Below are 23131 nucleotides of genomic sequence, written 5' to 3' on the forward strand. Positions count from 1 at the left end.
CGCGTGGCAACGAGGATAGCCTGGAACGACTAGTTGTGATCGGTAGCCTGGAGGGAAAGAGAGGGAGAGGAAGATCCCCACACGATGGACCGATCAAATTAAGGCAGCAGCAGGCACCTCAGTGGTTGGAGCGCTACGTGCAGCGCAGTCAAGGGATAACTGGAGAAGAGTCATTGCTTCTGCAAGGGTCACAACCCTCAGCAATGAGGATTAAGACGGAGAAGAAGAAGACACAGACAATATACATACATACAATATGCATTTTTTAAACAAAGCACTGAAGTAAACATTTAATTTTGACATCGAAAGGTAAGAGAACAGAAAGAGATGTAGTGTGTTGATCATATTCGATTTATTATATCAGTAGATATCTTATTGCGAATTGCAATAAGATTCAAGTCCAATTCCTGTGAAGAAAAATTTGAATGGGAAAAAATCTCGATTTTAGTATTAATTTTGTAGATATGTCATATTGCAAAAGCATTGTTCAAAATGTTTCTCATATAAACACATTATAATTATGATAAACGAAATATATGAGTATATTATTTCGAGAAATAAAAATACTTTGCGTTCTGATCCACTCACAATTTTATTATCCAACTAGTTTCGGCAACAACCTGTTGCCCTCTTCAGGGTTTAATTTATTACTAAACATATATATATATATAAAAGAAACAGTGTACAAGTTGTTGGGTTTTAAAAGGGTAGGGGTGGGGGTAATGGTGTTTTAAGGAGGGGTAAGAGGGTTGTTGCCGAAACTAGTTGGTTAATAAAAATGTGAGTGGATCAGAACACAAAGTATTTTTATTTCTCGAAATAATATATCAATATGATCCACAAAGTTAATGCTTTCAATATTCAAAACGAAATATATGAGGTTTGATGTTAGAACCGCAATATCAAAGTAATCGAGATCTCAAAGACAAAAGCCAAATTAAAATCGATTGTTCCAAAATTGTACGTAAATAAATAACAGATCATAAAGCTATATCTGGTTAGTGGCAGTGCAGCAAGTCGTCCGTGACGACAGATGATTTCTCCTCATGGAAGATTATTGTTCCGTTTCCGTTTGCACGAAGAAAGTTAGAAGTGGAATTAGAAAAATTGCGCCGAATATTGGCAGTAAATTGTGTTCTGTATCAAGCTATCCTGGGGTATACAGAAAACCACTATTTAGCAACTAAATATCATAAGTAAATATAAGCATTTGGACACACTCAAAATGTTGTAAATAAATTATCTGGTCAAATTATAAGCTTATATAATAAAAATGAAAATGGTATTTTCTGGCGTTTCTCATGTCGCTCACTCCTTTCAAGAACGTCATAAATCAAAAATTTTAAATTTTCAGTTGTGCATGTTTTCGGAATGCCCAGAAAATGTACTATATCCCAGCAAAAGCGGCATATTTCTAACTTAATATTTAACCGCTACAGGGCAGAAAGTGTTGTTTTTGCATTTAGAAGAAAAGGCAATGTTTAATTATTTTTTAAAAAAAAAACTAAATATTTTTCAAATGTAGAAAAAAACTTCAGATTTTACCTAAAAAGATCTGTTACACAGTAAAAAGTTCAGTAAGTGGCTTGATATTTATTTTTAATACATTGTATTATATTCTTAAACTTTAAAAACGTTTTCCTTAAAAATCAAGTATTTTGATTTATGACGTTCTTGAAAGGAGTGAGCGATGTGTGTGATTGTAATCCAGGATTCGGACCTCACATACTAATATAAGAGTTTTTGCTTGGTAAAAAGTTTCTTAACATTTCACCAATAGATGTCTCTAGTGAAGTTCTAGTGATTCAAGAACAAGGTTTCTAAATTGGTTCATATATATAGAACTCTCATGAATTTGAGTAGTGTGGTTGTCAATAATGGGTAGAATTGATGAATGTTACACGTGTGTAAAGTGATCAGTTAAACCAGCCTATGACGGTCGTCAGCCCCGTAAATGCCCAGACATCCATATTCTTCTTCATCTTTGATGAGATGTAAAAAAAATAATAAGTTTTTGGTCACGAGTAAAGGTACATGGTTACTTCTTGTCTACAAAATTTACTCAGCTGACGTTTATTTGGAAATGATATATGTATGTAGTCACAAAGTAGTATAATTTTAAATGTCCTGTCATCAAAATTTCTAAAACAATAACCGATCAACCCCTCTGAATACGTGAGCGTTCGCCCTATAAAGAAAGTATCTTTTAAATGAAAGCGTAATGTTATATACTTCCCCAAAACGATAACGAAACCCATTTTCCCCTTATCCAACCTTTTGAATGATCGGTAATTGCTGACTTAACGACGCATTTCAGAATGTAAACAGAACTTTCAATTTGCATTCGGCCCTAAAATTATTTGAAATGAATACCAATTAAACACGAATATCGGAAAAACGATATGTTGGGGAAGTATGGTTTACCTAGCACAAGGTTGAAACTAATAAAACTATCATATATTTATATGATTGGCCTAGTTGGAGGTTTAGTGCTGGAAGTAAACACAAAGTTCTAAGTCGTATAAGATGGGGGGTCGGACAAAATGTATTCAAGTTCTGCGTGTCTCCCACCAGGGTTATACGTTTCCTATAATCCGAAGCGTATCACATAAAACAATAAAACGGTTGAAATGCAAAAATGATAACTTGAAATAAACTTGAATACCGTGTGCTGCTGAACGAAATAAAAGTGTATAAAATATGAGCAAAAAATGGTAAATCAGTGGAGAAGGGGAAACAAAAAAGGGTAGTATTTATTTTTCAAATATCAATCTGGATAACAATATGGTTGACTTGAAGCTATTTTGTAATTTTTATTTAATTTTTCATTTTATTTTTACTTTTATTTTATTTCGAAATTTTACAGAACAGTCACATAAATACATCAACATTAATGAGTAATAAAAAACAGGTGCAGTTATTCAAACATTCCAGTTACAAAATTTCACATATGTAATTTAATATAAATACTTGGAAGAGTGACGGGAGGGAGAAAAAGGGAAAAATCAAAGCTCGAGTCCAAGACGAATCATATGAAAATTGGGACACACCACGATATGAATATTGACTTACTATGTACGCGAAATATAAAAAAAAAATTAATTGGCTGAGAATAATAAATATAAACAGTAATTATTAAAAAACTGGTTAAATCTTATCAAATCGAAACTGTTCAACGGTAGAGGTGCTAATTTATAAATAAAATAAGATTTTAATGCATATCACTAATTTCAGATAGCTACTAATCAAGAAAAGAAAAACACAATATTTTGCCTAGAATAAACGTGAAGACATCAAAGAAATAGAATAACTCAAGATCCTCAATAGTATATCACAAGCGCCAAAAAAACCCAAGGGACGAGGGGAGAGACACTACAAATAATAGGTTATAAGAAGAAAAAAAGAGCAAAAAATGTTACCAAGGAGGAAGAGCCGGCAGCTGCAGACTTCATCCAGACACAACACACAAACACTCGCGCACGATCAACAAGCCTACGCATACCTGTGGTGTACACACATAATGAATACAATACACGCACACATAGGAAGATCGACTTGGATTCACACACAGTCAGGTAACTGAGGGATTGAACTAATGGCGTAGGTAAAATTGGAGTAAATCGAGCACTAATACAGACAAACGTCACAAGGTGCACGTTAAGTTCACAATACACTATCCATGTCTAAAGCTGCACAAAAGATCGCGGGGGTGGGGAAGCGGGGAGCGCATCTTCGAGTTTATTAATCTTATCTTCGGATACAATATGCTGCCATCACCAGCGGCGTGCATTCCATACAGGAACAAAAGCAGTGTCCATCCTAAATAAAGCGCATTCCATATAGGTATAGATGCGGTGCCTACCCTATGGATTTAAAGATTAATTGATTTACAAAAGGAGCGAGGGGGTAAACAAATTTGAAAAATCTCGTGACCATGTTAATTGTCGTCATCGATATGTTTTGCAACGAAAATTTTACACCCCCGTCTGATTTTATCAATGTCCAAAGATTAATAGTTTAATCGATACGTAATGCAGATTAAATGATGTCGATCTATTTTATGACCTGATCTTACCCATTTCTACGGCCTATCCCGATTTTAAAAACTCTGTGCACGCCACTGGATATTGGATATCTTTCATATTTTGAAATCTGTACAATTTTTTATCTCGGGATTCAAATAGGCCACCAATCCAAAAGCAAATCGATTGATATGTAATTTTAGAGTAAAAAAACCTTTAGATGGAAGACATTATTCTTAACATACAAAAATAGAGAAAACATGTTAGAAACTTAACGAACACCACAAATATATACAGACTATACAATAGAAAACTAAGAATAAGGATAACCGCATAAATATATAATATATGTTCCCTGTAATATTTCAAAAAAATGTATAACATGATACTTTAAACAAATAAAAAACAAAAAAAAAGAATAAAAAAGTCTCTCTCCAAGCACAAGAGCTCAGTCTCTTTTTTAAAGAGGCTCAGCGCAACTAAAATAATAAGAATGTACTAAGTGGAAATGTATAGAAATTGTATAAAAAATGTAACTACAAAATGTTAAATTAAAAAGAATATATATATGTATATAACACAGGCCATGCCTAAAGAGCCGTAATACGTTTAATAAATGTGTACATGAAATGAATATGTATATTGAATGTATCTATGTATTATGAAAAAAAAAAAAAAAAATATATATATATATATATATATATATATATATAAATATATATATATATATATATATTATATATATATATATATATATATATATATATATATATATATATATATATGTGTATATATATATATATATATATATATATGTATATATATATATATATATATATATATATATATATATATATATATATATATATATATATATATATATATATATATATATATGTTATAAGACTGTTTTTATTTTTATTATAGAAACTAAATAAAGAGATAAATCAATAAATGATTGAGGCTGACGACATCGGATAAGTGGTTATACTCGCGCGGTATATACTCCTCATAGTTAAAAAAGAATGTGTGCGAACCTTGGTAAACCGCAAGGACTTAGAGTCGGCATGATTGAATACAACAATAAACAACGATAAGTGTCTAGAATGATGGTGTCCTTTCACGTGGGCGGTGTCCGTGTCCTGTGGCCAGTGTCCAGCGTCCAGTGTCCAGTCTGCGTGCGAAGGGGCCCTATGATCTATCAGCCGGCGAGGCGGGCGGGGGGCAAAAAAAGGTTTCGGTGAACGAACCGTGCGCGGACTAGACGGCGAAAAAATCGGCTGCGGCCGCCAGAGGCTACAAATTCCAAGGCACACGAAATGATCGTTTGTTTTGCCATTTCGCGAACTAATAATAACGCCATATCTGTGTCAAGTGTACTACCGCTAGAAAGAAAACAAGCGCGAGCGAAATGGGCGCAATTATAAACAATAATTGTGGCAACATTTTGAGTGTGTCCAAATACTTGTTCACAAAATCTGGATTATCTCCAATTACAGGAGTTATTTTCATATTATTTTTTGACATCTCATCAAAGATGAAGAAGAATATGGAAGTCTGGGCATTTACGGGGCTTACGACCGTCATAGGCTGGTTTGAGTGATCACTTTACACACGTGTAACATTCACCAATTCTACCCATTATTGACAACCACACTTCTCAAATTCTTGGAAGTTCTATATATATGAACCAATTTACATCTCACCAATAGATGTCTCTAGTGAAGTTTTAGTGATTCATGAACAAGGTTTCTAAATTGGTTCATATATATAGAACTTCCAAGAATTTGAGAAGTGTGGTTGTCAATAATGGGTAGAATTGGTGAATGTTACACGTGTGTAAAGTGATCACTCAAACCAGCCTATGACGGTCGTAAGCCCCGTAAATGCCCAGACTTCCATATTCTTCTTCATCTTTGATGAGATGTCAAAAAATAATAATAATTGTGGCCATAAAAAGAAAATGTAAATATTGAGATGCAAAACACGACATGATATTGAGGATTGGCGATGTTTACAATAACAAATAAAGAATTGTGCACTTACGTGAAGTAGTACGACGTCATTCGAATAGTCCATTTTATGAGTCTGCCAATAATGCCTTATCTGAAACAATATGACCATAAAATTAATATAAAATCTATCTAGTCCATAACTAAAAACAACTCGTTTCTCTCTACCCCAAAAGCTACTGCTAGTAGAGGTTTTAAAATAATAGAAAATTCAAGTACCCTGTTTGGCGAAACATTGAAAACCCATGTGCCGAGGAAATTAAACTTGACGAATTAATTGGCAGAAATGTATTGTCAGTAACAGTACCCACTTAATACTGTAATAATATCAACATTAACACAACGTTTTGATTAACGTACTACCACTTTTTCTTAAAATCTATCGTGACACTTATGTCGATGCATTCTGCATCTTTTTCAAACACAGTTAATTAGTAAATATCACTTTTTCTTAAAATCTATTGTGACGCGTTTTTCGATGCATTCAGCATCATTTTCAAACAGATATGCATCAAAACACGTGCCACAATAGATTTTAAGAAATAGTGGTATTTACTAAGCAAAGTAAAATTTAAATTAAAAAGGGATAGATTTTACCACAACGTGACTGCCGAATAATCAATTAGGTTTTAAAAATATTAAATGTCTACTGATGAGAATTAAAATTACACAAATGTCTTTAGTAATTTTTGTGTTTCAATTTTAAAGGAGAGCTTTAATCATATAAAACTGTAATTAGACATAAAAACGAATGAAGTAAAAAAAAAGGTTTAGAGAAATAGAAATTGATATAGAAATTTTTAAATTATTATTTCATCTAAAGAATGCAGAACTCTTTATAAAAAATCGCCAATGCGGCAAGAATCAGGCCAACTCGGTAAACCGAGGACGGGCCAACCAATTAGGAGAAATGTAAGGTATAAAAAGCGGATTGCGGAATTCGTATTCCAGGACGACGATCCTTTTATTGGATTGAGAGTGTTTCGGCTATCGAGGGAGAATCAAACGAAGAACAGGTAGAGGATACAAAGTAATAAAGCAACAAAGTAACGCATTATTAATTTTATTTTGGGCTCCGGCCCGTTGCGCGTGACCTTTCATGTTTGGACACAAACTACCGGCTGAATATGTAATGTTACATTTCTTCTGTTACATTATGTGTTGCACGACCTCGGAGGGGCATTGAAGGTTATCTTTTGGGATGTGTATCGCGTCGGGAGATTGGAAAGATGTAGAAATCTAAGCATAAGATCCGAAACTGTCAGGGGATGTTGGTCACAAAAATATAACGCAAATATACAAATAGTTAAAAAAATAACAAATTAAATAATTTATATGATTAATTGATTCGGCAGTCACTTTGCTATAAAATGTACGATTTTTAATTAATGTTTTACTTAGTAAATACCACTATTTCTTAAAATCTACTGTGTCACGTGTTTCGATGCATTCCGCATCATTTTCAAACACCGTATGTTTGAAAATGATGCGGATTGCATCGAAACACGTGTCACAGTAGATTTTAAGAAATAGTGGTATTTACTAAGTAAAACATTAATTTATTTTATTTTAACCGAAAATACACCTATATTGCTTATTCATACTAAAAATGGGCAGTATAATAAAAGTAACAAATAGAAAAAGCGAAAAATACTCACAAAAAAACATTATAAGATTTTAATGACAAAATGGTGAATTAAACGGAAGGTTTTTTCTCACTATGTAATGTAATATTATGGAAACTTAAGGCATTATTCTTTATGTATTTTACATTTAGTTTATTACTATTTATTACACTAGAAGTTTAACAGTGAGAAAGTATAAGAGAAAATGAGCATTTCACACCAACACCGTTTTTATAAGAATTACATAATACTAAATAATATGGAAAAAACGTTAATTATTGTGTAATAAAATAGTGGAAAGTAGAAAATTAACGAAAAATAGCAAGTTGGTCAAAAGTTATCAATATAATGTAATGTAAGTTTATTATATAGTTTTACTTTTATGTACCTAATTGACAGTTTATTATTATTTTTAGGTTAATTGTGAAAACCTGTAATTGGAATTTTATGTTTAAAATTTTATTATATTATGTTATTTTTGTTAAATATTCAGTTGGTTTTCCAATAAAAAAATAATACAATATATTATTTTATTTTATTTTTATAAATAAGGGAGTATGTTCAAGGGATGGAAAGGTAATTATATAGAAAGGAAAGTGAATGCTGGGAATACAGTGAATAATGCAGTGAATTGAGTTATAGCAAATAAAAACCTTTCAGCGAAAGCTAAATTGATAGTGACAATGCAATCCTGGTTCCAAACCTATTATATGGAGGTTAAGCATGGAGTTGGCAAAAAGAGATGAAAGTAGACTGAATGCAGTCGGAATGCGATCTCTGTGCGGCAAAACAATGTATGATGTTCGAACCGAAAGAATGCAAGGCTGAGATAAGCATTATCGATAAAATTAAGAAAGGTGTGTTGAGATGGTTTGGGCGTGTGAATCAAATGAGTGAAGACAGAATAGTAAAACAAAATTATGAGGGGAATGTGGTTGGTAATAGAAACAGTGAAAGACATACGAAAACTTGGGATGTAGTATTTCAAATACTTAAAGGTGGTCAGGTCAGGAGTCGGATTAACCGGTGGGTATGTATGAGGAGATCCATGAATGTGGAAGAGGCGAAGATTATTTGCAAAGACAGATTGGTTTGGCGTTCAATTCTCTTTCCCTATCGCTGCGGAGAAAACGGCGTTATTGGTAGTTACGTTATTGGTAGTTGATATTTCATAATTAGTATATTATATTTACTGTAAACAATTACTAATTGATTTACGTATTTGAATGATTTTTCGAGGCACGAATCCTGATTAGGTAATCATGTCGTGTACTTATTACTTATACCTAGAATAAGTAAGATAAAATTAAAATATTGGCGATAGGTCATAAATATAAATTAGCGATATATTGGACTTCGTCCGAGAGGCTATTGACACCAATGCTTTGAACACGTGTAAATACAGGATAATGACGTCACCCTAATGGTTTATATACAATATAACCGAATCATATAATAAAAGAGAACATTAAAAATACGAGGTTGTTGATCGCAGCTTAGGTACCATTAAATTAAAGGTTACTCTCTGTATGGCGGCCGTAAGGTGGGAAATGTGTTCGGTGTTTATATTACGCCGACTACTAACTACTAACAAGGCCATAAAACATTCAGAATAAGAAACCACCTATTATCATGAGAATAGCGAGTGTCATATCTCAATCATTATCTTAGCGTCTTCGAAATCTGGCAAAAAATAAAACATACACGTAGAGGTGAAATTCTCAGAAATTTATTTATTTATTTATTTTATTTATTTATTTATTTATTTTCATAATACATAGATACATTCAATATACATATTCATTTCATATACACATTTATTATACGTATTACGGCTCTTTAGGCATGGCCTGTGTTGAGCCGAATATTAACATGGTAATACAAAGTTTATACATTTTTTGTTTTTAATTTTTAATATTTTTATATATTTTTTTAATGATTAGATTATAAACATAACATACAGGAGATACAAAAATAATTTATGTTTTAAGGTTTTTCAATGTGATAATTACACCTGGACTTTAATTAATTCACTTTCCACCTTGTCCCTTCCAATGTTAAGTAACCATCGACGGACACTGTTCTTAATTGCGGGTAGAAGAGTTTTATCTTTCTATTAATATGCGTTATTCTAATATGTGACACTAGCAAGGGGATTGTATGGAAGAAATAATAATATATCGTATTTGAAAAGGGAGACATAATGCCCCAACATGTTATTTCAATGTTTTACAATATTTTATCTCAACATAGATGAAGAAGAATATGAAAGTCTGAGCATTAACGACCGTCATAGGCTGGTTTTAGTGATCATTTGACACACGTATAAAATTCACCAATTCTACCCACGATTGACAACCACACTACTCAAAATCTAGAAACTTCTGGATATATTGATCAAACTCAAAACTTAGGTAGTATTTGACTTCGCTAGAACTTCACTTAAGACATCTATGGCGGGGTAAGAGAAGGTTTTTATTAATATAAATGCCTAGACTTTCTTCATCTATGTTGAGATGTCAAAAAATAATGTGAAAATAACTCCTAATTGGAGATAATCCAGTTTTGTGAGCAAGTATTTGGACACACTGAATATGTTGTAAAGTTTTATAATATTATTTATGTGCGCTATTATTAAATTTTAATACTAGGCTCTTGTCAATGTGGCAGTTTCTATCGCTCTCTTTCTAAAGCCAGTTTTTATTTTATTTATTCTTATTTATATATTATATTTACACGCTATGACGCCCACTTTATCTTTTAATTGCTCCACATAGCTCCTTCTAGGCCACCATCTTCCTTTCTATTTTTCCCTCTATTATAGAAGTGATAAGGTCGTCGTGCTGCAGGATATGTACCATGATCTTTTCTTTCATGTTTCTAACTCTTCTTAAAACCTCTCATTTGTCACTCTTTCCGTCCAGCTAATTCTTTCTATCCTCCAAACAACAAAACAAGGATTGATTTTTTTTCATTTTATCACTTAACCGTGTCTGGATAAACATGTAATTTAATAGCGTATATTTTTTTAAGTGCTTAAAAAAAGAAAATACTAACTAGTGAGACCTTTATAAGCACAAGGGAAATCTATGGATCCCAACAAAGTATTTAAAAAAATAACTCTTCTGTATAGGAGTTTTGCATTAAAAATGTTTGATTCGATAAACATATTACCAGTTAGTGTAGTCTTGCGATCGATAAATGTTGAAAATTAATATCAGGGGTGTTTTATTGATAGTACATGTAAATATAAAAGATTTATAAATGGATAATGTAGGTGGATAAGTCAGAAATAGATCGCATCAATCGTCCATGTCTTATTTGATTTCAAGTCACAAACATTTTTTTTTCATATATGTATATTCAGAGGATGTATATTCCGAGGATTCCGGCACCCCGGAAGGCCGCTGACGACCATTCACCGACTATACTCAGCGGAACTTCGAGATGCCGGACTGACCTGGGAGGAAGCCAAGAAGATGGCACGTGACAGACTGACTTGGAAACGTCTCGTGTTGACCATATGCTCCACCTAGGGAGTGCACATGGAAAGAAGAAGAAGATATTTATAAATGAAAATTGTAAAATGTGCCCTCGTAACGGAAAATCTTAGGATTATTGTAATTTGTTCATTATATGTATGATGAAATAAATAAATAAATCTATCCATCCAACTAGGCAGAACAAATCAGGAGGGTTTTAATTTTGATATTATAGTATTCCAGACAGGGAAATACAGGTACAATAATTGTGAACCTTTATATGAGGAGGAGTTGAGGTGACAAGGGCGAACCTAAGTTGAACCTAAGTGAACTGTCGTGAAATCCCAATAATAATTAGTTTTTCGTACAAACCAACCCCATATGCATGTAACGTACATAAACATAATTTATTGCCTTGAATGTGGAGTTTATATAAGACAAACAATATTATAAAATTATTAAACATTATTCGTAATTGTTATATTTAAAAAGTGGGTGTTCATCTTAAAGGATTTTTTTTCTTGGTTATACTGTTTTTACCCCGAGGAAATTATTAGCCGTAGAAATTTCACTAAATTAACCTGAAATATGTAGGGTTTATGTAGGCCATTGCGAATAAAATCTTGGTTGTCGGGTTGTGGTCGTGGTTAGTGTCGCGGACTCTTAAGTCAGAGTTTCTTGGTACGAGCCCACTCTACCACAATTTGATACCTATTTCTAATAATGAGCCGCTTAGGCTCACAGAAATGGTATGAAATTGAAATATGTTTGAAAATATAAAAAAAAAATTCTCTTTGAAAAAAAAAGAAGACGAAAATAAAATATGCAGGCATTAGATATGTGAACAATAAATCAAGTATGTACTATATGTTCATAATTTAAATATACTTTAACCTAACTCGGTAAGATATAATAATAAAACAAGCAGCTTGGGCTTTATAAGATATAAAAACTAGCCAAACATAATAGATTCACACGGTCATAAAAAATCTAAATGTTGCGAATGTTTATAAGGAATACTGAACACTGTGTTGTGTTTAGGGAAAACGCCAAGGGAAAGTACTTTGCGTGAGAAAAAACGCAAAGAGGCTGTTTATTCAAAACTGCTTGTTCGCCAACAGTAATATCATGAAAGGGAAGCAGTATTCACCCGAAAGTTTTATATTATTTCTGAATTCTAGTACAAGTCATTCCCAGTACGTGCAGTCGGTAAGCATACGAATTTTTCTTATTTTCCTTAAGGGCACATTCAAAGTTATATCTACGACGTGGTTGCTCCAAACACAAAAATGGAATAGGGAAATATGTCATTAGCATGCAATAAATAAAGTTCTCATTAAAACGAACATACAACGAATTTTTCTTCATGAGAAATCATGTTTAATATGGATTAGGTAAGTGGTTCATATTAAACTTAATGTGAAAGCCCATGAAATATGATAGAATTTCAGTTGCAAAACAAAAACAAAAAGTTAAAGAAAGCGAAGAATGTAAGCAAACGAAAACCAAACAAACGGGAGCACTTATCGAAAAAATATATCATCATGTGGGGTATATAAATCACTTTCCGGCATCTATTCACAGCAAACATAATGTATTGCTTTTAAACGGGAAAATAATCCGCGTAATAAATTAGAGATCTAGAAATTATGATAAACGGCTTTGAGAAAATGGCGGAAAAATAACCAATTTTACGCTTAGTCCATTATCTCGATGCATTACAAGTACTGATTGTATTAATATTATGTACACAAAAGTCACAACAAAACGGAGTTAAGTTAACGGAGCGGGAATTGAAGAACATAATTTGTAATATTATCAATGAAGTAAAGTGAAAATAAAATGCAACAAACTTGGTAATAAAAGAGTAATTCTAGTATTTGACAGAATTTTTCACGAATATAAAGTGAATATTTAATAAAAATAATAAGCGTGGGTAAAATAGTTACCAAGAAATAATACTTATTTTTAAGTCAAATAAATCAGCAAAAAGGAGTGCAGTGTTGCGCTGCGTCAGTCCGAGGAGACAATCGACAATGCGATAGAGGATTGAAATTATTAGTTTCGAGTAAACGAGAAAAGATGAGTTTCGAGTAAATGCGCAAATGTTGATAAGTTACAATCTGACGATAGAATTCTAAGTATTGCAAGTGCCAGAGTAGGCATCTGGCCAATGATACACAAAGAGAAAATGAAGAAAACTGCGTATTACTTCGGTCAGTACAGAGACGCCGAGAGGTAAACAAATTCATAGTAACACTGACGCTGCATTTCCTTTGTGATCTATCGAGGAAAATTGCAAAATACACAAACATAGACCAACGAGAACCCGTGTAACTGTACGTTGAACAAAGGTCACGGTATTTTTTGAAAAGTCACTGACTCGTCTCCAAGCTAAGTCATATACTTATGATGGCATGATTCAAATCAACTGCGTAATAAACAAAATCACGAGACACATTCAAAACCACGTGCAAAGATTTTCTTTGTGACAGGTGTACGCGTATAATTACATCAAATAAAGAGATGTATATATATATATATATATATATGTATGTTATATATATATATATATATATATATATATATATATATATATATATATATATATATATATATATATATATATATATATATATATATATATATATATATATATATATATATACACAACTATTATTTTAAACATTTACTTTATACGTAGAGTATAAAAATTAACGTTTTTCTACAAAAACAACAAATAAAAGACGACAAAAACAAGTTCGAGTTTGAGACCATAGAATTTATGATAACACAAATACGAGTCTACAAACCTCAATTAAGATAGGAAATATACGAGTATATATACTTATATGTAGCATCAATAAATGAGTTGGTCAAAAATTAAGTAAAAAGGACGAAAATAAAATAATGATTTCATTTTAGTCATATTTTCGTTACAGTTGTTAAAGTTTTAGAATGCATACTAACATATTATACTATGTGCAGTACGGCCCCATCAAATTTGTAAATTAAAGGTGTTTTGAAGGGGCTGTAGGCGTGTGGTAATACAAAAACAGTTTGCAAATTTTCCTTGATACTTTCAAAACACGCGATGAAGTACGACTTAAAATTAAGGCTGACTGAAGTCCAATTTGGAGACAATAACTTAAGAAGATTTTTTTACTTAACCCTTATTCGTATTAAATGGGGCATAGGGCGCTGGATCGATTATAGGCAGTGTTATCTTGATTGTAAAATAAATGAAAGAGAGGTAATTAGCCCTGTGCTTCAGGTATCGGAGCACGGTTATTTTAAATATATAAAAGTGAGAAATCATTTTTATTTGTTCTTATCCTCCGTTGGAATCAAACCCGGGACGTCCAGCATGGTAAACAAACGCGCTGACCACCACAAAAATCATTAAAAAAACAATTATAAGATAACGAAATTTTCCTATCAATACTAATACATGAAAATGGAAATATACACGACATTACACGTTGCAATAAATCAGTATATAAAATGAAAACCACGAAAAATGAGAAATATATTTTACGGGCATTGACTCAAAAAAATAAAATTAGAAATGAATATTCGTTTTCTTATGATACATAAATATTTCAATTCCATACTATTTTTAGACGAGCAGAAGCGACATGTATTTGTAAATAAGAACCAATTTGGCAAGTTTTCATTAAATTTCATCATACATTTTGCACCGAGAGATGTGGAAAAAATATAGGAAGAAATGCGCTTTAAGTTGATAATATTACGGAAAGTAATTTACGAAAGTAGTTAAGTAAAAATACGGAAGTAGAATTCCGGTAGCAGAGACCAGAAAAAAACCGTAAAATGCATACTAAGTCCTACCAAAATTCATTTTTAAATCGAGCCTGCGATATGTGCAATGTAATGCTTAATGAAATAGACATCAATAATGTTTCTTGAAAAACGTTTTAGAGAAATATTGAAACCTATTTGGCTGTTTGATTATTTGATAAAGAAATTTAAGTTACAATATTAAATATGTAGTTATAATCATGTAATTGGCAGATTTTTTTTATTACTTTTAAGTGAAAACCTGTAATTGGAATTTAATTTATTTAATTTTACTATATTTTGTAAATATTCTGTTGATTTACCAATAAATGAAAAAAAATACTGTTAAATGTGTCAGCCTGGATAGTCCAATCTTGAGGAGATTGCGTGCCGGGCTTATTTCGAGAATTACGAGGGGAAGGTAGCTTGTAGGTACGTAACATGTGCGAAAGCAGGCAGCCTGAGAGATAGAAATAGTGGCCGGTCCTTAGCCCCAATCCTCAATAAGGACTCGGGGTTATTCCCGTTCACATGCTGGACACGGTAATACTTGTAAAATCATGATAAGTTAGTAGTCGGCACCCCTATAACCAGAAATACAATCACCCCTACTCTATATGCATTCAGTATTCCTGATATGACATCGCTTTCCGACTTTTAACCATTATGCAGTCATAAAAAGCATGCAGCAATTTTCATTGTAATAAAATCTATAATCATTCATTATTTCCATGTCTCCTTGTATCTAGATATTATACATAGGGGTATGGGAATTCTGTATTCTTTTATGTTTCTAAAAGCTATCATAGATTATGTTATACTATCGATAGCCCGCAACTTGATTTTCGTTACACCCAGATAACATTTAACGTAATTATTAAGGAATGCAAAGCTGAGATAGCACTATCGATAAAATTAAGAAAGGTGTGTTGAGATGGTTTGGACATGTAGGACGAACGAGTGAGGAAAGAACGGTAAAACAAATTTATGAGGCGGATGTAATTGGAAAAAGGAGGCGATGAAGACCGAGAAAAAAATGGCACGATCAGGTATGCCAAATACTTGAAATTGGTCAGGTTAGGAGTCGTAACAATCGGCGGGTATGTATGAGGAGATGCATGAACGTGGAAGAGGCGAAGAATAATTGCAAAGACAGAGTGGTGTGGCGTTCTATTCACTCTGCCTAACCCTGCGGGGAAGCGGCGTGATGGTTAGTTAGTTAATTATTTTTTCGCTTAATACACAGTTTTCTATTAAATAAATTCATGGTTTTGAATAGAAAAGAGTAATACAAAGGTAAGGATTGAAAAAAACTATAAAAATATTTTTTCAATACTTAAATATTTAAAAAAAAATCAAAATCATTACATATTCTCAAAAAATTCAGCGCGACAACACTGTGGCTTTTCGCAGAGCCGGTTGCGTATATTTATTGATTGTATATTTGTAAGTACATCCTTAAGGATTTATGTGAAATCGAACATTAAAAAATAATACTTATGAATATTTATACGGTGTAAATGTAATTTAAATATACATGAAACTACAATAAAATAATTTATATGAATTATTTTAGCACCATTTTCGTATGACACTATGTCAAGGGAACTTATAATGACGTAAATGTATGGTTTTGATATTATAAGGGCGCTTTCATTTAATGTAATATACACATATGCAGCAGCAATGATATCAGCCTGCTTTCTTTTAACATACGTGTTCTCTGGGAATAATTTTCTCTAAAATTTTATGATAGCGGAAAGGTTTTATATCAGACGGTAGTTACTCTATATGATCTTTCAAATCTAGCTGAGATTTTTTTTAAATTCGAAAGTGTATCAAACAATTCATATATATCTGTCATAATAATAATAATAAAACCCTTATCCGCACCTCAATGGTGCATAGGGCACTGCGTCATATAAACGCAGTGTTATCTTGATCGTTTACACATGAAGGAAAGGTGATCAGCCCTCCGCTTCAGGTACCAGTCCAGGGTAATATTGAATAAATATGACTGTGAAAAAATCACTTATATTTATTTTACCCCCCTTGGGAATCGAACCCGGGACCTCCGGAACGGTAGCCGAGCGTGCTGACCATTACACTACGGAGGCGGACAAGATATATCTGTCATATATCTGTCAAATGAGATAATATTTTCCCTTTATATAATAAACACATAAATCCATGGAACTGGTATAAGTAGTGTTGATATTATATTTAATGATAGCAAATTATAATATGTCTGCAGCTCGCGCAGTTAGCTGAATTTAAACAGGTGATTATTTAATTGATGTACCCTATATGTACGTACATATGAATACGCTAATACATACTTAAAATTGAGTGGACTTTTCAGTATTGCATTGGGTAGAAATATAACAATAATATTTTGTAAGGTGTTATCTGCACAGGTGTTTTATTTTGGTTAAACATTGTCTTGTTTTGTTGAACATTAAACAAAAATATTATGCAAATTATGTTGAAATTTGATTTACCTGCGTCAATCGGCGCAAAACCTGCAAGGAGTTATTTGTGAGATAAGATAAAAGTGCGTAACATATAATACAGATGGCTGTAATTTTTTTTAAAGATTGGCGATAGAAACAGCATATTAAAAATTGTTAATCAATGCTAGAAATATAACATTTGAGATATATATAGGAGTTCAAAAATTTAAGTAGGGTGGTTGTCAATCTTGGGTGGAATAGTGAATGTTGAACTTTGTAAAGAGATCACTTAATCAGCCTATGACAGGTAAAAGCCCCGTAAATATTCAGACTTTCATATACTTCTCCATCTTTGTTAAGAAGTAAAAATGTAGAAATAACTCCCAAATGGGGAAATCCTGATTTATGTGAACAAGGATTTAGACACACCCAAATATGTCGTGAATTAGTTCTGAAACTATTTAACATGAAATGTTATCATTTTGATAGTAATAAAGACATTATGACAAAGACAATTATATGAAGTTATATTTAATCCATATTACCCAGGACTGGTACCTGAAGCGGAGTGCTGATCACCTTTCCTTCATGAGTTAACGATCAAGATAACACTGCGTTTATATGATGCAGTGCCTCATGCATCATTGGTGTGCGAATGAGGGTTTGAAATGAAATAAATTATATGGTCAATTTATTGTAAAGAAGACCATAGGCAATAAACAATAATGTAAAATATGTAAAAACTGCAATATATTTTTTAATGAAAATTACGTTAAACCAAACGAATTGTAAGTTGCATGCATCTTGTTATAAAATAATTACTTAAATTATATCAGGGTATCATACAAGAGGTGAGGACATGTTGTATATGTTTCTTTCGTTTTCACTTCTTAGTTTTTGATCAGGTCGAACTGTTAACACAATATGTGAATCGGATGAAACGTCAACCAGTGTGAAAATATGCGAAAACGTAAAGATACAAGAAAAAATAATATGCGGAATACCTCGTACTGGCTTATAATTTGAAATTTCTAAAATAGAGACTTATATTGATGAGAAGCAAGAAACCCATAACTTACAACTACATAAGAGATTTTTTTAAACTAAAGTAATATTAGCAATATTTACAATTATTTGAGGTATGACTTATGTTTAAGTATGAATTTTGCAACCGTTAATAATTATTAACGATTTATTTGATTTCCTTGAAAGTAATACTGGTTAACGGTATTAAATTTACGCCAAAAATAGTAAATCTAAAAGCAATAAAGTATCACTATTAACAGTTCTATTTAAAAAGGAATAATTCGCATTGCATCTATTTTAGAGGCTTGTCTGCAGGTTTAACATACTACAAGTAATTGGTAAGGTTTTTAGAGTATTTAATTACTGTGAACGGGGTAAGTAGGTAATTATTATTACGTATTCCATATGGTATTGCTTATACCAATAATAAAGTTTCTCGGTGCCTACTTACTACATCTCTGAATTAATGCGGCGGTTTCTTGACACAGCTTGATATTACGAAAATAGAATGACAACTATGAAAGAAGTAAGTATCGCTGACTTTTACACAAGCATAAAAACTGGTCCATAGGAAACACGTCAGATTTATGTAATCGGATTTCCAAGGTTAAATAAATATGTCTCAAGTGAGGTTAATTTTGTAGATTTAAACACATTGTGATTAAATGTATTTATCGAATTCGTATTGAACGCGTGCGTCGATATAATAAAGGAATGTAAGGCTGAACGAGGAATAATTGAAAAGATTAGGAAGAGTTCTTTGCGGTGGTATGGACATGTGGAGCGAATGTATAGCGAGAGAATGACTAAGAAAATATATGTAGCGGATGTGAGAGGGAAAACAGAACGTGGACGACCGAAAAAGACTTGGCACGATCAGATCAATCAGAACCTAAAATCTGGTGGTGTCAAAAGTCTGCGTAATCGGAGGGCATGTATGACTAGATGTATGGATGTGAAGGAGGCGAGTGTATGTCAGGACAGAAGAGTGTGGCGTTCCATCCGTACTGCTTACCCCTGCGGGGAAACGGCGTGATGGTAGTAGTAGTAGTAGTAGTAGTAGTTAAGTACTTAATAAGCAAGCGCGTCGTAAGCATTAGTACTTAACGAGAAGTGTGTTACGACAAAAAACACGTGGTCCTAGCGTGGCAAAAGCGCGGGAAAGGGAATACGGTCTAAAAGGGAACATCGGAATACCTACCCACCTACCGAAAAGCGCTCTCGTACAAACAGATATATTAGGGACATAAATCGTCTTACGATTCACCAAAACGAGATTTATTACCTGCGCGGACCCACCCAGTGTTGGCCCAACTGCCTATTAAAAAAATGGTCTGTCGGATGCTTACCGAAAAATAATACTTGACGTGTAACTCAGAATTCGACGGCGAGGAATGTAAAGATGCCTTTTGCCTCGGGGCACAAATTATCACATAAATGCATCGTTGAACTCATCTCGCCTAGACAGCCCATTAGCTCCCCAACCGCCCCAGATTGTAGCCCAATGAACCCGCCGACAATGCCCGACCCGAAAGTTCGTCTCGCGCGAAGGGCATTATTCCAGACTACTACCACACGCAGAACTAGACTAAGGATACACGAAACACGCACACCTTTTCATCAGGATTAACGTCCCGACACCAACACTGATGCGAGATTTAGTGGTGGTGGAAAAAAGAGGCATACGTAAGGGTGTCGCACCCCCAAATCTCATAAACGAATTTATCTGAAATGGCTTAATTGTAACACTAGCAAATGGCGCCCTACATAGAGCCATTAAGAGCGAGCAGGCTGGTTTATGGTATGTAATTTATTGTTCAGTTATAATACAAAAGTAAAATTGTTAGTTTTGGGCAAAAATGTTAAAACCACCAAGGGAAGAACAGATATATCCGATAACGATCGGTTGGTGTTCTGTGAATTATATTATTTATGTACAACATTTTGAGTGAATAAATATTATTTATGTACAACATTTTGAGGGTGTCCAAATACCATATTTTTATTATTTTTTGACATAGATGAAGAAGAATATAGAAATCTGGGCATTTACGGGACTTACGACCGTCATAGGCTGGTTTAAGTGATCACTTGACATATGTGCAACATTCACCAATTCCACCCATGATTGACAACAACGCTACTCAAACTCTTAGAACTTCTACATATATTGTTCAAATTCGAAACAAAGTGCTTGAATCACTAGAACCTCACTGGAGATATCTATGGTGAGATGAAAGAAGCTTTTTATTGAGTAGAAACTCTTTAATTTGTATGTGAGATCGAATCCTGGATTATAATCAGAAACGTGAGAAACGCTAGAAAATCTGCTTTTCATTTTATTATTTTAGCATTTGACCAGTATATCTATTTATAATGTGATATTTTATGATATTCTGTTCTTAAATTAATCTTGATACCTTTGGCAGCAAATAATTTTCTGTACTACACCGAAACCTCAGCTAACACGCGAGCAAATAAATGAAATAAAATAAAACATGAATTCCCAGACATCGAGTATCTATCTACAAAGACCGTCTGGCGTTTAGACGTGTATTAAAAAAGGAAATAACGTCTGGAACAAAGTGGAATCTTCACAATCCGCCAAGTATTTCCGTTCTATACCGGTTCGCTAATCTTGAAAGGGCAAAGGCGTTTTGAAAAATAATAAATAAGCATTATCTGCCGACAATGGACGAGTAAAACTTGAATTCAATTCATGGGATGTCCTCTGAGTGATTATAGTGCCCTCTAAATAATAATAATTGATCTAACAAATTAGTTTATTATACAAACTGTAATATCAGTTCATTACATTTAACATAAAGTTTTTTAGAGATAGAGTATAACACTTAACATAATATACGCACTGCTAAATATTTTAAATAAATTATCATAAAAAGATGTACTACAAATTGATGAAGGAACTCAATAAACAGCGAAAATGTTAGTTATCTTCTTACGATGTATAATAGATGTTCGAATAGTGAAATAAGGAAGGAATGCAAAGCTGAGATAAGCATTATCAATAAAATTAAGAAAGGTGTGTTGAGATGGTTTGGACATGTAGAACGAATGAGTGAGGAAAGAACGGTAAAACTAATTTATGAGGCGAATGTAATAGGAAAAAGGAGCAGAGGAAGACCGAGACAAACTTGGCAAGATCAAATATGCCAAATACTTGAAAGTGGTCAGGTTAGGAGTCGAAACAATCGGCGGGTATGTATAAGGAGATGTATGAACGTGGAAGACGCGAAGAATGTTTGCAAGGACAGAGTGGTGTGGTGTTCTTTTATCTCTACCTACCCCTGCGGGGAAGCGGCGTGATGGTTAGTTAGTTAGTTTTATCTTCTTATAATATAACAAGTTACACGAACGTACTATATTATTCAGAAATTTATGAGCATTTCGTCATAGATTAAAAAAATGTATTTGGCAGTCACCCAGTAAAAATTTAACTTCTTCTTCCTCGCTCCATTTCAACTTATCGTCTTTGTAGACTGTTAGGGTCAGCTCTCCTCGTTCTCAGCTTGTAGGTCCTTCTGTCATATACAAACTCGCCTCGGTCGTGCTTACGAATCATGTTATGTGAAAGGATGACTGCCAAATAAAATGTAAAAAAAAACATTCGTCAAAGGTTCCAGGGTCAAATGTTAAAAGCAGACAAACTGGCGTTAGGAAACAAGATATACTCTAAGGTCAAAAGTCTTGTAGGCAAGATATTCGCCTCTGTAGTGTAGTGCTTAACACCTTTAACTACCACTGCAAACGTCCCCTTTTCGATTCCCAGGTGGGTTAAAGTAAATATTTGTGATTTTCTAGAATAATGTTTATTTATTATCACCCTAAACTAACCTGAAGTACAATTGACAACCGTATCTTTACCAAATTAACAATAAAGATAATACTGCATCGATGCGATGCAGTATCCTATGAAAAATTCTTTGGGGATAAGGGTTAGAAGAAGAAGAAGAAAAAGTCGAGATGAAAACGTTGATTTAACTTATTTTTACAACATTTTTAAGTGCATCCCAATTTAAAAATACTATGAATAAAATAATCTAGTCAAATTATAAGATGGATAAAATTTTTATATCATGTTTTCAGGTGTTCCCCAGTATGAAAAATAACCTGGTTAGGATTTTGCATACATCTAGATAAAAGGATCTCTGCCAAATAAAAGCGTTCTCAAACCAACCGTAGATGGCTCCAGTGAACTCACACATAAAGCGTCATGTGATGTATGATTTCCCATATGTAAGAGAAAAAAATGAGTTATGTGGTTGTCAATAATGGGAAGAATGGTGAATGTTTCACGTGTATAAAGTCATCACTTAACCAGCCTACGAGAGGTCATAAGCCCTGTAAATATCCAGACATCCACATTCTTGTGAAGATGACATTTTTACTTATTTTTACACCTTGATTCTAAGTAATAAGAGTATTACGGTTAAATTCATTTATAGAAAAATACAATACTAAATTTGTAAAGCCACTTAGTTATTTTAAGAAGAATAAAAAGCCCAAGGTAAAATCATAGTATGTATATAGTAGACATTTATCATGGTTACCGATGTAGGTCTTTATACAAATAAAATGAACAGAATTCTAGGAAAAGTAAATTAATAATAATAATGGCATGGAAACCGAGAGTATAAATACGAAAACAGAGTCGAGAAAAATTAGAAAAATGGTGGAAAAGGGGATTAA

At 33.0% G+C, this 23131-nt stretch overlaps 1 protein-coding gene across 1 annotated transcript in view; it reads right to left on the reverse strand.

Moving 5' to 3' along the window:
- Nucleotides 1-23131, reverse strand: part of LOC148313424 (3-phosphoinositide-dependent protein kinase 1-like) — a 212884-nt gene that overhangs the window by 90587 nt on the left and 99166 nt on the right. Inside the window, exon 3 of the mRNA XM_088262915.1 lies at nt 6069-6128. Coding sequence (XP_088119041.1) covers nt 6069-6101 — 33 coding nt within the window. The 5' untranslated portion in view covers nt 6102-6128. The remainder of the gene's footprint in view (nt 1-6068; nt 6129-23131) is intronic.

Source organism: Brachycentrus maculatus, unplaced genomic scaffold (assembly GCF_059751285.1).
Source record: "Brachycentrus maculatus isolate JH-2025_06_01 unplaced genomic scaffold, ASM5975128v1 h1tg000012l, whole genome shotgun sequence".
In the NCBI taxonomy this organism is placed as follows: domain Eukaryota; kingdom Metazoa; phylum Arthropoda; class Insecta; order Trichoptera; family Brachycentridae; genus Brachycentrus; species Brachycentrus maculatus.